Source organism: Lemur catta, chromosome 1 (assembly GCF_020740605.2).
Source record: "Lemur catta isolate mLemCat1 chromosome 1, mLemCat1.pri, whole genome shotgun sequence".
In the NCBI taxonomy this organism is placed as follows: domain Eukaryota; kingdom Metazoa; phylum Chordata; class Mammalia; order Primates; family Lemuridae; genus Lemur; species Lemur catta.
In genome coordinates, this window is record NC_059128.1 from 40,803,366 (window position 1) to 40,818,276 (window position 14,911).

A 14,911-nucleotide genomic window follows, 5' to 3' on the forward strand; every position below is an offset into this window, starting at 1 on the left:
AGGCTTGGGCTGCCTGGGGTAAACCTCAGGTTATCAAAACTGACAATGGCCCTGCCTATACCTCACAAGCTTTTCGTCAATTCTGCACACGCCTAGGCGTGGAGCACCGCACGGGCCTTCCCTACAACCCCCAGGCCCAGGGTATCATAGAGTGTGCCCATGGCACCTTAAAGGCCTATCTCAAAAAACAAAAGGGGGAGACGGGGACGAGCCCTTTGGGCTTACGTACCCCTAAGCCTGTGCTCTCTCTCACCTTGTTCACTTTAAATTTTCTTTTGCTGGATGATCAGGGGCGCTCTGCTGCGGACCGCCACGCCAACCCCGGTTCCCCTTTATCAGAGCAGGTCTTGTGGAAGGATGTCCTGCTTAACAAATGGAAAGGCCCGGATCCGGTTGTGAGCCGGTCCAGGGGAGCTGTCTGTGTTTTCCCGCAGGACACTCCTGATCCAGTGTGGGTCCCGGCACGCTTAACGCGGCGAGTGCAGCGGTTGGCGGATGTGGAGGATGCAGATGATGGGGCATCCGCTGCCGGGGATGCTGCTGCTCCTGACCTTTCTGCTGCTGGCCGCATCGGTGATGACAGACCGGCGCTGGGCCATCCTGTCGGTGTTCCCGAGACCGATGCCAGTGACCCATGATGCCCAGATCTTCCCCCGGCTGTTCGCTACTAATGCCTCTTTGGGCCTTGCCAATCTTACATGGAACTCCTCCTCAACATTTGAGACGTCGGTCCACGCTATTCAGCAGCGTAATCTGTCTTTCCCCTCCACACCTGTTTGCCTCTGGCCCCCTTTTATCTGGATCACTGCTACTTCCTCTGGTCCTGGTGTTCTCAATTGCTCCACGGCAAACTGCTCCTATGCCTGTTGCTGGAATGCCTCCCGCCAGTCCATGGCAATTGTTGCCCGTATGCCTCGGCATATTCCTTGGCCAGTGGAGGCTCCTAGCTTCTTGACCCTTTTCCGACAGCGAAGAGATTTTGGCGTTACTGCAGCTGTAATTTCCACATTGGCAGTGACTGCCGCACTGGCAGCCGCTACGGCTGCAGTGGTAGGCTCTGTTCAGACAGCACAGACGCTGAACAACCTATCGGCATCTGTGGCTACAGCTCTGGACACACAATCCACCGTCAACGCGCATCTGAAGGGTGGTATCATGATACTGAACCTACGTGTGGACTTGGTCCAGGAGCAAATAGATGCCTTACGGCAGCTGGCACAGCTGGGCTGCGAATGGCGTTTCACAGGACTATGCATTACCGCGGTACCGTTTGATAATGCTTCCGCCGCGGCCAACAAGTCTCGTCAATTATCTGCTATGTTGACAGGACACTGGTCTAGTCAATTTACCGCCTTGACCCGGCAGTTGCAATTGGAGATCACCCACATTAACTCCACACGCCTGGACTTGACAGTGACCAATGGTCTCTTTCCTACATTTCAGTCAATAGTCCGAGGACTTCGGGACTGGGCTGGCCTGGGGTCCCTAGGGTTCATGGGGATCCTGGGAGCAGGTTTCGTGATCTGGGGGTTCCTGCGCGTTCGTGCACAGCGCCGCAGGGACCAAGTGGTGGTTACCCAAGCCCTAGCCGCCCTCGAGTGTGGTCAATCCCCTGGCATCTGGCTACAAATGTTACGCTCCGAAGGTCAAGACCGCCTCCCCTCTCGCACAGCGTGACATGGCCCATGCACTCTGAGGGGTTTCCCCATTGCACCAGATTGTGGCGTGTCCCCCCCTTACCAGCCGTTGCACCTCCCAGAGTCTCTGCTCATTGCACGGGAGACGGTGGCCTTTGCACCTGCTTCAGGGACTCCACCCCCTGGATCCGGACCTTGAGGTTGGAGTCCCCAAAGCTTGTGTTGCAAAACAAAAGGGGGAGCTGTTGGGAGCGGTCTCTGATTACGGGTGAGCACATAGCCAATAGAATCATTGCTGGGAGCCTTGTCAGGGCCCTCTACCAATCACTTCCCGCCACGACTACCTGCAATGGTATATAAGCCCACTGTCCTTCCTGTTCGGGGTCTCTCGCCATGTAACTAGACTAGATGCCTCATTAAACTGCTGTTGGAAGAACTCCAGTTTGTTGCGTCGTCCTTGCAGGCGAGTGCGGCGCGACACCTACATCCCTGCCTCAGGCCAGTGGTTGGGAGGGACAGGAGAGTATCCTTTGTTCTTTGTGCCACAGGAGATGGGTTCGGGGAATTGCCTGGACAGAGGTCATGAGATTGTTTTAGGCAAAGATGGGGCTATGGGATTAATCAGAACCTTTAAAAGCTCTGTACTTTGGCTCAGAGGCAGGACATTGGTACTTTGAGATCAGAGTGTGCGACCTCCTCATTTGCAGGCAAATTAACTCTTCCTTTCTTCTCCTCAAACCACTTGTTCTTGTTCTTCTGAGGCAGCCTCAGGGACAAGTGCTGAACTTTCCATAACAATTATGATCATTCTTAAGACTGGCATTGTGATAATATTTTCACATATTTCTATAACAGCTCCTTACTATTAAACATTTTGAAGGAAAGAGAAAAGAAAAAACCCATCTCTCCAACTTAACATGGCTATTATAATTTTGGTATATTCTTCACTTTTTTAAACAGTGAACAAACATTGTACTTTTCATTAAACATTATGGTATATGCATTTTTCAAGACTGTTATCTGACTTTCATAGTTATTTTTAGTGATTACACAATATGCCATCAAACAGATTGTAGTCTCTACTAAACCATTCCTCTATTGTTGACATTTAGATTACTCCCACTTTTTCATTGTCAGGAAACTGGCGAACATCTTTGGGCATATGACTTTATAATAAATCATCAGATAGGGCATTTGGGGGCCAAAATGACTCTTAAGTTCTTATAGCTCTTGGAACATACAGCCAAATTGCTTCCCAAAAGGATTGTTAATTTACAGTGTCACCAGCTATGGAAAAATAACTCAACATATACACACCTGAATTAATGTTATAACTGTGATCTAGGCATAATTTCCCTGCCACATAGAAAATCGCCAATTTATTTACAGCATTCTTTCTTTTATATATGGATGTTCATTTTCCCTAAAATACACAATAATGGAATTACACATATTTTTTCAGAGGCACTGTGATCTCTTTTCCACAGCCTTTTTCCTGACAGTTTTTTATTTTAGGGTTTCCACAAGTACAATAACTGCTGAGGCATTAATTTTCAATACTGAGATAACATCCTGATTTTAGGTTTTACTTTAGGTTAGAATGTATTACAATGGTTGCACAGAGTTTATAGAAAGGACAATAATTTTGCAGATCTGTACTTGTTAACTAAAAATGTTTCATTAATTGGAAAGAATTTGTCCTTCTGATGGTAAAAATCTCAACTAAATTAACTGGGCTATCTTTGCCAACTACTTAAACTTGGAAGAGTTTAAAGATAAAGAGGATAAATAAAATTCCATAGAAATCCACTAACTCCTTTTGTTCCAGAGGTCCAACCAATCTATTTCCTTCTATGCCTATCTTGTTTGTTGAAATTATTAGCATGATTTATGAATTTATTAAAAGAAACAATTACCCCCATCACTATTAGGAAACATAGTTTCCAAAGACCCTATATTAAAAAGCCTGCTTAGTAATTTTAGAAAAATAGTGTAAAGTGGATATTACTTATATACATACCTTGCCTTGTTCCCACTTAAAAATATTTTAGTTAGATAGCTATCTAATAAATGGTATGACCAAGACTGAAATCCAGCTTCAACTCTTGGCCAGGAATTTTTTCATTTTACTATAATGAAACAGATACTACACAACTGAACTTCTCTGCCTGACTGTATATATGCATTTTTCTCCATTGAATATTGAGACTTTTTAAATTGTACTGAAATATTATTATCCTGTTGCACTTAATAAGGCCACTTCCATTTACCTATCTTTCTCTGAATGAAGAGATCATCCTACACACCTTACCAGAAGTGAATTTCAATCAGGAAATTGGAATCGAGCAGGCCAGCTCTAGGTAAGTAGAGAGGTCTTGTCTAGACCTGTAGTAGCACATTCTGAGTGGTGGTTTTTTGTTTGAGAGGGGGTTTTGCTATGTCAGTTGCCCAGGCTGATCTCGAACTCCTGGACTCGAGGGATCCTCCTGCTTCAGGCTCCCGAGTAGCTGGGACTACAGGCGTGCACCACTACACCGGCTATTTTTTTTTTTTTTCTATTTTTAGTCATCTGGCTAATTTTTTCTATTTTTAGTAGAGACAGGATCTCAGTCTGGCTCAGGCTGGTCTGAAACTCCTGACCTCAAGTGATCCTCCTGCCTCAGCCTCCCAGAGTGCTAGGATTACAGGCATGAGCCACCACACCCAGCCCTTTAAGCACTTTTTTTCCCCATGCAATTCCTCATAGAATTTGCAGGACTAAACAACAATTTTTTCAGCTTACTACCCTTAACCATGTCAGCCAGCATTAGTTTTGATTTGTCATAATCTCAGTCTACATCTCTAGCATTATTAGAATTAAACTTTCCAGTGCAATGACCCTAATAAGGCCAGCATACTGGTGTGGTTCTGTGTGTTAGGGGTTGTGGGAGGAGAGCAGATGTTAACGAATATTGACAAATCAGGAGTGCTACATGCACATAATAAGGTGTGCTAAGTTCTACATTTTGTTGGGAGGAAGCATGCATATGGACACAGGCAGAGGATATATATATTTTGTAATTTCCTGTGAGATGAGCTTTATTATGCAGGGAAGTACTGTGCTTAGAGAAGTTGGCTAGGCTACGTGGAAAGAAGGGTTGGCTTAGGGTGGTAAGCACCATGCAGAACCAGAGGAGGCTGGCTGGAGGTGGAGTGGATGGGCTATTTAAACGTAAAATTATCAGATCAGAAGCTGAGTCCATCTCCTGGTGACAGGATGTGGCTCCTGTTAATTCATCAGGAGCAAGGTGACACACACAGAGGCTGTTTAAGGATTCTTGAATAACCCTGTACATGGCTTGAATGTGTACATTTTATGTACTCTAAGATCCAGAGACATGGATCATGAATGGCTGCAGGAGCTTTAGTGGTTCCACTAACCTCAGGGACAGGCATACCGGATGGCTTCAGGACATTCACCCTCTTTGTATTATATGTAAGTACTGCATATCCAGTGGTGACAACCAGGGCAGGGTGTCCCAGGATAGCCGTAAATCAGCAGGAATTTTCATAAATAAATCCTCACCCCATCCTAGCCCACCTCAGCTAAACCAGTTCCAGTGGCAAAAGCTGATTTATTTTGATGAACTTTTTAACTTGCAGAATTTCTTCAAACTCTTTAAGCAAATAGTATCTACTCAGAAATCTGGGGTTCTCAGGCCTGCCACTTATCATCTGTAGAACCTGAACCCCACTTTTGTTGATAAAAAGAGGACAGCAATTTTGCTTCCCCTGCCTTCAACCATGAAACTTAACTGATATAATACATACCAAAATACAGAATAGACTGTGTTACCATTTACTGTGAGTGACCCCGGCACTTAGATTATGTGGGAACACATGTCGATTTATGACATAATCCCATATGAGGATATAGCCAAGATTCTAAATACGTACTTTAAAAATTCCTATTGAAATTCAAAATAGAGCATTCTTTATTAGAAAACCCATCAACAATATGTTAGCCTTGTTAATTTTGCTCTCTTTACCTGTTTGCATTGGGCTTTGCCGTGCCCAGAATGGTTATCAGCATGCGAGGCATGTCTCCTCCAGGCAAATGCAGGTCATAAGGCACAGTCTGGGAATAAACAAGTATGTATTCAGACTATTCAGGGGAGATTTCAGTCATGATGAGTTCTACTTCCAAAACTCCTATCCAGGCTAGAGACCTTATTGCACAACTTCTGTTATTACCTTACATGGAAATTGGAAAATCTAATGTTCAAAGACAAGGATGGTTTAGAAGTACTGGAACTAAAGTATATTGGCAAACTTTTATTAATGGCCCGAGACCTCAACTAGAGATCAAACTAAATGGCAAATCTTTTGTTGGACTTTATTTTCAGCAATTATTAAACCAAACTGAGGCAATACTTGTTTGGCCTATTGGTATCATTGTTCCAATTTTTGTTTAGATGAACATGCAAATAAAATGTCATCCATATAATGAATAATGTAACTGTGGGGAAAACAGTTTTGTAGTAGTTCCAAAAGCTGATTGACAGAATGTTGGCACAGGGTCAAGCTATTAAGCATGCCCTGAGGCAAGACTTTCCATTGCTATTGTTTAGTTGGCTACTCATTGTTTAAAGCAGGAATGGTAAAGGCAAATTTTTCTCGATGAGATATTTGTAAAGGGATTGTAAAAAAAAAAAAAGCAGTCTTTTAAATCCACTATTACAATACGCCAATCTTTAGGGATCATAGTCAGAGATAGGAGTCCCGGCTGAAGAGTCCCCATTGGTTGCATAATTGAATTGATCTTTCTTAAATCAGTTAACATTCGCCATTTACCAGATTTCTTTTTAATAACAAATACAGAGGAGTTCCACGGACTGGTGGACTCCTCTGTATGTCCTGCTTGTAATTGTTCTTCTATTAACATTTGAAGAGCACCCAATTTTTCCTTGTTTAGTGGCCACTGCTCTGTCCATATGGGCTCTTGTGATATTCATTTTAGAGCCAATGCATAGTGGTGCCCTTCAACAGCAGTGGCCTCTATCCAAAATTTGGATAGCCTAAACCAAGTCCAGAAGAGTGCTCTTTGGGTGCCACAAAAGTCTTAGCCCCTTGGCCTTCCTTACCCAAACCAAAACAAGGATTATAATTCATATTAAGCATCATTTGTTTAGCAGGAGCAGACAGAGTGGGTATACTGACGTAAGCTCCCCATTGTTGCAACAAATCTCTCCCCCATATGGTCTCCAGCATGTAGGATAACCAGAAGTGGAACTCATCATGAAAGAAATCTCCCCTGAAGTCTGAATCAATTACACCCAAATGCACTGAAATTCCTTTCATAAGTAGGGGAACTCCAGCCAATGATTAATCCCACTGTGGCTGGAGGAACTGGGCCAAATACACCTGTAGGTACTTTACATATGCCAGCAGATGGCGATAGAAGAGCATTATCACTGTACTGTACGGGCAGCTATAATGCCACACTCCCGTTCGTGGCAGGCGACAAGTCAGTAACCTTTAATTCTGGGGAAGCCAAGTTTGAAATTGTTGTGGGGGCTGCTGGCCGGGCTGTCTATTGTCACATTGCTTTCCTGAGTCTGCGGCTGCCACGTTGGGAACTATTAGACAAGATTGTTTCCCATATTGTTTTTATTGGGGCCCCTGACAAGGCCCCGTCCCTAGTTTCCCTGGTCCATAACGGGGTGGCTGTCTGCATGAAATTTAGAATGGCACTCATTAGTCCAATGATATCCTTACCACAGGGAAGGCACAGTCCTGAAGCAAGACCGCTGGCTATTATTAGTTATTGAGGGGGGGGAGGTTGCTTATAATCTTTTTTCAAATGACCTTTTCAGCCACAATGAAAACATTTAGAGGCTGTTTTTTGTCCTCCAGGGCCTTTCCCCGTGCCCCCATAGCCTCAGGAAACAGTTCCATTTTGTAAGTGTCTGCCCTGACATCCCGACAGGCTTCTACATATTCCTCTAAAGGAGTGTGGTTGGACTTTAAAGGGCCCAAAAGCTGCTGACACTCAGAATTAACATTATCAAAAGCCAACATATTTGCTAAATCAGGAGGATGAACCGTTTTTTGCACATCTTGCAATCTAGTATTAAAATTCACATAAGGTTCACTAGCAGTTTGTTTAACATTTACACAAGAAGGCACAGTTTCTCCAGGTGGGGTTATCTTTTCCCATGCTCTAAAACAGCACTGCCGGACTTGAGCAATAGCCTGATCATCACATTTCAACTGAGTGTCTATGCCAAACCATTTTCCTTGTCCCGTAATCTGTGCTGCTGGAATATCTGTTGGCGGATCTTGGGACTGGTTAAGCCAGGCTTGCTGACCAGCTTCACCACCCCCACCAGGTGGTGAACTGAAGAAACTCGAGGGAGATAAGACTGTCAGGCCAAGCATTTCCCAGTCCCAAGAAATTAATCTTTCCGCTTGAGCCAATCCCTCCAGCAAGCCCTTGGTGTAAGGAGAGTTTGTACCATATGAGACATAGGCTTGCTTTCATTCTTTGAGAGTTTTAAATGGGATGGGCTCACGAACACAGCGTGGGCTCCAAGGTGCTCCCGCCTTGATCATCAGAATCCAAATCTGGGTGTACTATAGCAACCAGGAAAAGACAAGCTTCCAGGTCTCCTTTTAACTGTGCTTCTCTTACACCTCCCAGAATGCCACCTTGAGCTCTTGTTTGTTTTGTAAGAGCCTACTTTAAAGCCTTTTTAAAGGGAGGACCATGTTTTGGGGGACCGGGGAATCAGCATAAGAAAGCAGTGGTGCTGAGGGCAAGAGCTTAGAGCAGCCAAGAGGGAAGGAGCAGGAGCCAGGTAAATCTCTAGCTGATGTTTTCTCCCTTTTTTCAGTCTCACAAGGAGCAAAGGGAGACGGCACCAGAAATTCATCTCCAGAATTTTTCCGCTCCTTCATTCATTCTATAGACCCGTATTGAGGGCCAATAACCAAATTTAATGGCTTTTTCTCATCCTTGCCTGATTCATACAGAAGATCGTATTTAACACCTCCTCTTTGGTACGATAGCCAGGCTCTGGATCTGTTGCTGTCTTTATTTTAGGACAGGAGTGAGCCATCTCACTGTCGGAGTCTGAGTCTGACTGAAATGGTTGCAGAGCCTGAGTAATTAAGGAGCAGAGTTGCCACACAGAAAGAGGGACCTTCTCTCCTTTGTGGCCCGTGCGCCATAGTGCTCTGACGGCCAGCCTCCATTGCCACAGTCTGAGCGTACCTGGAGGGGGAAACCAATAACAGTATTTGGAAATTAAATGAAATAGCTCCTGGAAAGTTTTCTGCTTGGCAACCACCCCAGAACTCTGTAACAGAGTCTTGCAACAATTCAATGTACTCAGTGAATTTAGACGGAGTCTGCCCCATGTGTAACCCTGACTGAAAAATCGCCAGAGCTGAACTCACCCTTCCTGGGCAGCACGGCTGGAAGGCTTCTCCGGGTCTCTGCGACACTTTGCAGGAATCTCCTTCACTCCGGTGAAGCCTTCTGCCTTTAGGACCCTGCTCGCTGCACCAGTTGCTGGGAAATCGCCATACTCCCAGCAAGGCAGGTCCCAGGCAGGATCCTCCAAAGAGATTTGGAAATAACAGACACAGAGACAAAGTGTAGTTTAAAGTAATGGTGACGTCAGGGGTCCTCCAGCATTCCTGTGAGCCAGGAGGCACTGAGTGAAGTCCCACATCTGTATTTACTGTTACAGGCAGCAGTTGTCCTTGGTCATAGAATTATGTGTACAGATCATTCGTGTAGGTTTCAAGGCTCCCCAAGGGTTTCAATGGAATCTTACCTAATTCTGTCTACAAAAGTAAACGGTTACAAAATTTTTCTAAGATAAACATTTTAAGCCCTAAGTTAAGAATAGACCTAGCTGAGCATACAAGTTAAAGATAAAAATGCATAAAGCAGGAACACTGACCCTGCATACTAATCTAATCTATTTCTCTATATAGAGAGACATATGCTCTGGAGTGAAGCAGGAATAGTCTTGAAGTTTATGATAGTTCTGGCTGCAAGTTGTCTGCTGGGCTGGCATTTTTCAATCAGTTTCTTAGCCTTGGGCCCTATGCCGAGCTCTGCCTTGCACAAGCTCCAGGCACTGCCTTGCAGTCATCCCTGATGGGTGGAATGTCTCCCTTGTTGCTAAGCAGCTTCTGGTCTGTGAAGTAATATGCCCATGGATTCCTTCAAGACAAAAGGCCTGCAAAACTCCTGAAGCTTTCCATGTCTCTTAACCCTATTTCCCAACATCTCCTCCTTCCTTTTTAGAAGCAAGCTGATGAAGTTCGATAGCCATCACTGTGAGACATTGTTCTCCGGAGTGTCGTCTTCTTCGGAGCTTTTTCTAGACTATATGTAAGCACAAGCAAATGATTAAAATAATTACAGAAGTTCCTACAGCGGAACTCCTATAGATCTTAGGAGGAGAAAGTGGGTGGGCTCAATCCATTCCAGATGAAATAATGTTAATAATGTCAGCCTCAGAGAGTAGGTCAACTTTGTGACTGAAGGTAGTAAATATTTCCTGTTGTAAATTTCCAATTTCTTCAGATTTCCTTAAGTAGATGTTTTTTAATGTTTTCCCAAGAAAACTGAGTCTGATTACATATGCAAGGTATAACACAAAATTGAGTGATATTCCAATGACAATGGGGTCTAATTTGTTTTTGTAGGCTTATAACCTGGTCTCCCAGTAAGGTGACCGCTTCTTGTAAATTGGCCACCTGAGTAGCCAATTTGTTATCAATTTGATTTTGGGTGGACCATAATTGATTTGATTCATGATGCCAATTCTGAATAAATTCAGTAGTTTGCACAGTTTGATGGAAAGCCACCCTGCTGTGGCTGCAGAGGCAGTCACAGCAATTATTCCCAAAATAGCTGCTATTAGGAGACCTATAAATCCTTTAGTAAGTTTAAGAATGTGGTTAAGTAGTTTGTCTAAAAGGAACACTGCTGGGGTTTTGTGCCAGACTCTATTCATTTTTATAGGTAACCACAGCACCCTTCTGGCTGTGAGAATATAAGGTGTTTCTGTGTAAGGATTAAACTTTATGGAATTTTCAATACAGGTATAATAAGAACAGTTGTTACAGGTCACAAGGAAGGAAGGTTCATTATACTCGGCAGGCCCAATCATGAATAAGTGAGGCAGTTTAACACAAGCTTGGATATAATGAGTAGAGTTCAAATAGAAAGTCCACTCTCGACTAATTGTTTGTATCCAATGTGTGTGTGCTAACCCGGCCCTGTACAGGGTGCAAAGCGACCGAAAGTTTCCACAATTGATCATGAATAGGGCCATTTAAAATGTGAGGGGCTGGAGGGCTCATATCATCAATTAGCCATCTAATATGACTTTGAAATCCAGTGACCGAAAGTTTCCACAATTGATCATGAATAGGGCCATTTAAAATGTGAGGGGCTGGAGGGCTCATATCATCAATGAGCCATCTAATATGACTTTGAAATCCAGTGTCTTTACAGACATCAAGGTGGCAGTTTTATTCCAGTGAAATTTTTTAAGATTGCCAGAGGAAGCAGAATGCCCATAAGGGCTCTAATCAAGTACGTAACCCTAAAATGGTGATCTGGTAAGAATGCGCCCCACATGGGCTCTACAATTTTCCCACTGTACCCAGGTTTTACAGTCAGTAATTACTACCTCTTTATAAGTGGGTACATCTGTGGGTGCGATTTTAGAATGTCCAAAAGAAGAAAAAGAAGAGGCAGTCAGGAGGAATAACCAGGCCTTACTCTTATTGCTGGTTGATTTGCTGGTGACCAGACAGGTTTGGGTAGCAGGTTTTAAACAATGAATACCTTTACCAATACATATGGGAGGGCCCTTTGTTCCAACGTCATATCTATTCATTTTAGTGCCTACCCTGTCAGTTTCCATTGGACCACAATAGTCATGGGTCCCAGTAGCCAACAGGAATCATTAATGAATACTAAAAAAGGACAGTCAGCCAAGTTGACAATATTTTTTAAAGTTGGGTTACGAATATAGGCCCAATAGTGATAGGTCTGATTGCCAGATACACCTACCGCCATGCTCACCGCGCTGATCATAGCAAGAAAAAGGTTTGCAGACGTTTTAGGCACAGATGTCTGATCCAGTATCTTGTCTGCTTCTTCATAGGTCTTCTTCAGCTTGCCCCATGTTATGGGTTCTGACTGTTGTGTGTTCTTGGATCGGAGTTTCTTGTACTTTGGTTTCTTCCTTTGAGAATCCTTGCTCAAGGCTTCAGACGTAGACGGTGGCGTCTTCTGCTTTTTCCCCTCAGGTTTCCACTCTGGGTTTGATTCTTCTGCGGGGGATCCATATCGTTTGTCTGTCATCTGTCAAAACACAAGTATAACCTTGACCCCACACCTCTGCCCATCCTTCTCTCCATTTATATTCTATATCATCTTTCTACCAGATGGGCTGGTGAGGAAAAGACTCTGGTTGTCGACTCCCACTCCAATGTTTCCCTGCTGCTGTTAAATTGTCTTCTTTAGGAATATTCAAAAAATTTAGAGTAAATAAGGCTAGATTTATTCTATCTCTAGGGGACCGTTATTCCTCCCCTTTTTTGTTTTAATAACATATTTTTTAAGGTTTCATGAGTACGTTCTATAATGCCTTGTCCTTGAGGATTATAAGGAATGCCAGTAATGTGTTTGATAGTCCATTTAGTGCAAAAGGCTGCAAAAGAGTGAGTACTATAAGCAGGGCTGTTCTTGGTTTTGATGGCGGCTGAGACTCCCATATTTGTAAAACAGGAGTATAAGTGTGAAAGTACATGTTGAACAGTTTCTCCAGGGCATGGAGTAGCCATAATGGGACCAGAATAAGTATCTATTGTAACACGTACAACACCTAACTTGCAGAATTCAAGAATGTGTGTAACATCCATTTGCCATAATTCATTCGGTGAGAGGCCTCGGGGATTAACCCCGCAGGAAGACTACGCTGATTGTTTGGCAGGTGGGACAGTCAGAAACAATACGCTTGGCTTGATTATTTCTTACGTGAAATTTTTTAATGAAACCTTTACTATTAATACGAGTTAACTGATGAAATTGAGTTGCTTCTTGAACAGAACAAGTAACTGATCTATTTTGTCATTGCCAGTGACCAATGGGCCTGGAAGATTAGGATGAGATCTCATATGAGTAATAAAAAGTGGAAACTGATGATTCCATATAATCGACTGAAGTTGCTGAAACAGCTTGGAAACTTCATCAGTTTCTGTAATAGTGACTGTTTCTAAGGTTAGATAGAACTGCATTTACAACATATCGTGAGTCACAAACAATATTTAAGGGTGAAGGAACATCTTGTAAAAGCTGAGTAATAGCTTGCAGTTCCACTTTTTGTGCTGCATTATCAGGTGTGGTCCACACTTTAGTTAAAGGACCCAAATAACTGGCCCGACCCCCTGCTGCTACTCTTTGGGGGCCACGAAAGTCTTAGCCCTTTGGCCTTCCTTACCCAAACCAAAACAAGCATTATAATTCCTATCAAGCATCATTTGTTTAGCGGGAGCATACAGAGTGGGTATACTGACGTAAGCTCCCCATTGTTGCAATAAATCTCTCCCCCATAGATTCATAGCTGTATCAGCCACGTAAGGTTTTAGGGTGGCTGTTTCTTTATCAGGGACAACACAACTTAAAATTTATTGACTTTCAAATATATTAGTCATAGTTCCAATTCCAGTAAGTATGTGGGGACCTTGTGTAAAGGCCAAGCGGTTGGCCAAAAGCCTTCAGAAATAATTGTAACATCAGCCCCAGTATTTACAAGTCCAACAAAAGATTTGCCATTTAGTTTGATCTCTAGTTGAGGTCTCTGATCATTAATAAATGTTTGGCAATATATTTTAGTTCCAGTACTTCCAAACCCTCCTTGTCTTTGAACATTAGATTTTCCAATTTGCACATAAGGTAATAACAGAAGTTGTGCAACACGATCTCCAGCCTGGATGGGATAATTGGAAGTGGAACTCATCATGACCGAAATCTCCCCTGAATAGTCTGAATCAATTACACCCAAGGCACTGAAATTCCTTTCATACTAAGAGAACTCCGGCTGATGAATAACCCCACTGTGGCTGGAGGAACTGGACCACATACACGTGTGGGTACTTTACATATGCCAGGAGATGGTATTAGAAGACCAGTATCTCGGGAGGGCAGATCTAAGACCACGCTCCCACTTCTGGCAGGTGACAAGTCAGCAACCTTTAATTCTGGACAGTCCAGGTTTTAAACTTTTGTGGAGGCTGCTGGCCGGGGCTGTCCATCGCCACATTGTTTTCCTGACTCTGTGGCTGCCAGGTCAGGAACTGCTGGACAAGACTGTTTCCCGTATTGTTTTTCTTCCTCCCACTCCCTGCTGAGCAGGGACCCATCCCCCGTTTCCCTGGTCTGGAAGGGGGTGGCCGTCAGCATGAAATTTAGAACGGCACCCGTTAGTCCAATGATATCCTTTAACACAGCGAAGACACAGTCCAGGAGCAGGACTGGCCAGCTGACCATTATTAGTTGTTCTTGGGGGTTGCTTACAATCTTTTTTCAAATGACCTTTCCGGCCACAGTTAAAATATTTAGAGGCTGTTTTCTGTCCTCCAGTGGCCCTTCCTCCGGATAGCCAATAGTTGCATTTTATAGGTGTCTGACCCGAAGTCCCGACAGGCTTTTATATATTCCTCTAAAGGAGCGTTACCGGACTTTAAAAGGCACAAAAGCCGCAGAGGCTCAGAATTCACGTTCTCAAAAGCCAGCATATGTAACAGCATGTTTCCTAAATCAGGAAGACTATTTTTTGTACAATATCCTGCAATCTACTAATAAAATCCACATAAGGTTCATTAGCAGTTTGTTTAACATTTACACAAGAAGGCACAGTTTGTCCAGGTGGGGTTATCTTCTCCCACAATCTAAGACAGCATTGTCAGACTTGAGCAACAGCCTGATCATAATATTTTAACTGAGCATCTATGCAAAACCATTTTCCTTGTCCCATAATTTGTGCCGCCGAAATACGTGTTGGCGCATCTTGGGAGTGGTTCAGCCACGCTTGCTGACGAGCTTTGTCAGCCCACCAGGTGGTGAACTGAAGAAATTCAGATGGAGAGAAAACTGTTCAAGCAAGCATTTCCCCAATCCCAAGGAATTAATTGTTCCACTTGAGCCAATCCCTAAAGCAAGCCCTTCGTGTAAGGAGAGTTGGTACCATATGAAACAG

At 43.7% G+C, this 14,911-nt stretch overlaps 2 protein-coding genes across 2 annotated transcripts in view; both read right to left on the reverse strand.

Moving 5' to 3' along the window:
• The window catches only part of FBXO34 (F-box protein 34), a 134,027-nt gene extending 124,840 nt beyond the window's left edge, over positions 1-9,187 (reverse strand). Inside the window, exon 1 of the mRNA XM_045566715.1 lies at positions 9,078-9,187. The gene's annotated coding sequence lies outside the window, so the exon portion shown is untranslated. The remainder of the gene's footprint in view (positions 1-9,077) is intronic.
• Positions 9,188-9,277: 90 nt separating this feature from the next.
• Positions 9,278-14,911, reverse strand: part of LOC123621544 (basic salivary proline-rich protein 2-like) — a 37,853-nt gene continuing 32,219 nt past the window's right edge. Inside the window, exons 6-7 of the mRNA XM_045527702.1 lie at positions 11,722-12,015; positions 9,278-10,020 (exon numbers count right to left, since the gene is read on the reverse strand). Of these exons, the coding sequence (XP_045383658.1) occupies positions 9,967-10,020; positions 11,722-12,015 (348 nt within the window). The 3' untranslated portion in view covers positions 9,278-9,966. The remainder of the gene's footprint in view (positions 10,021-11,721; positions 12,016-14,911) is intronic.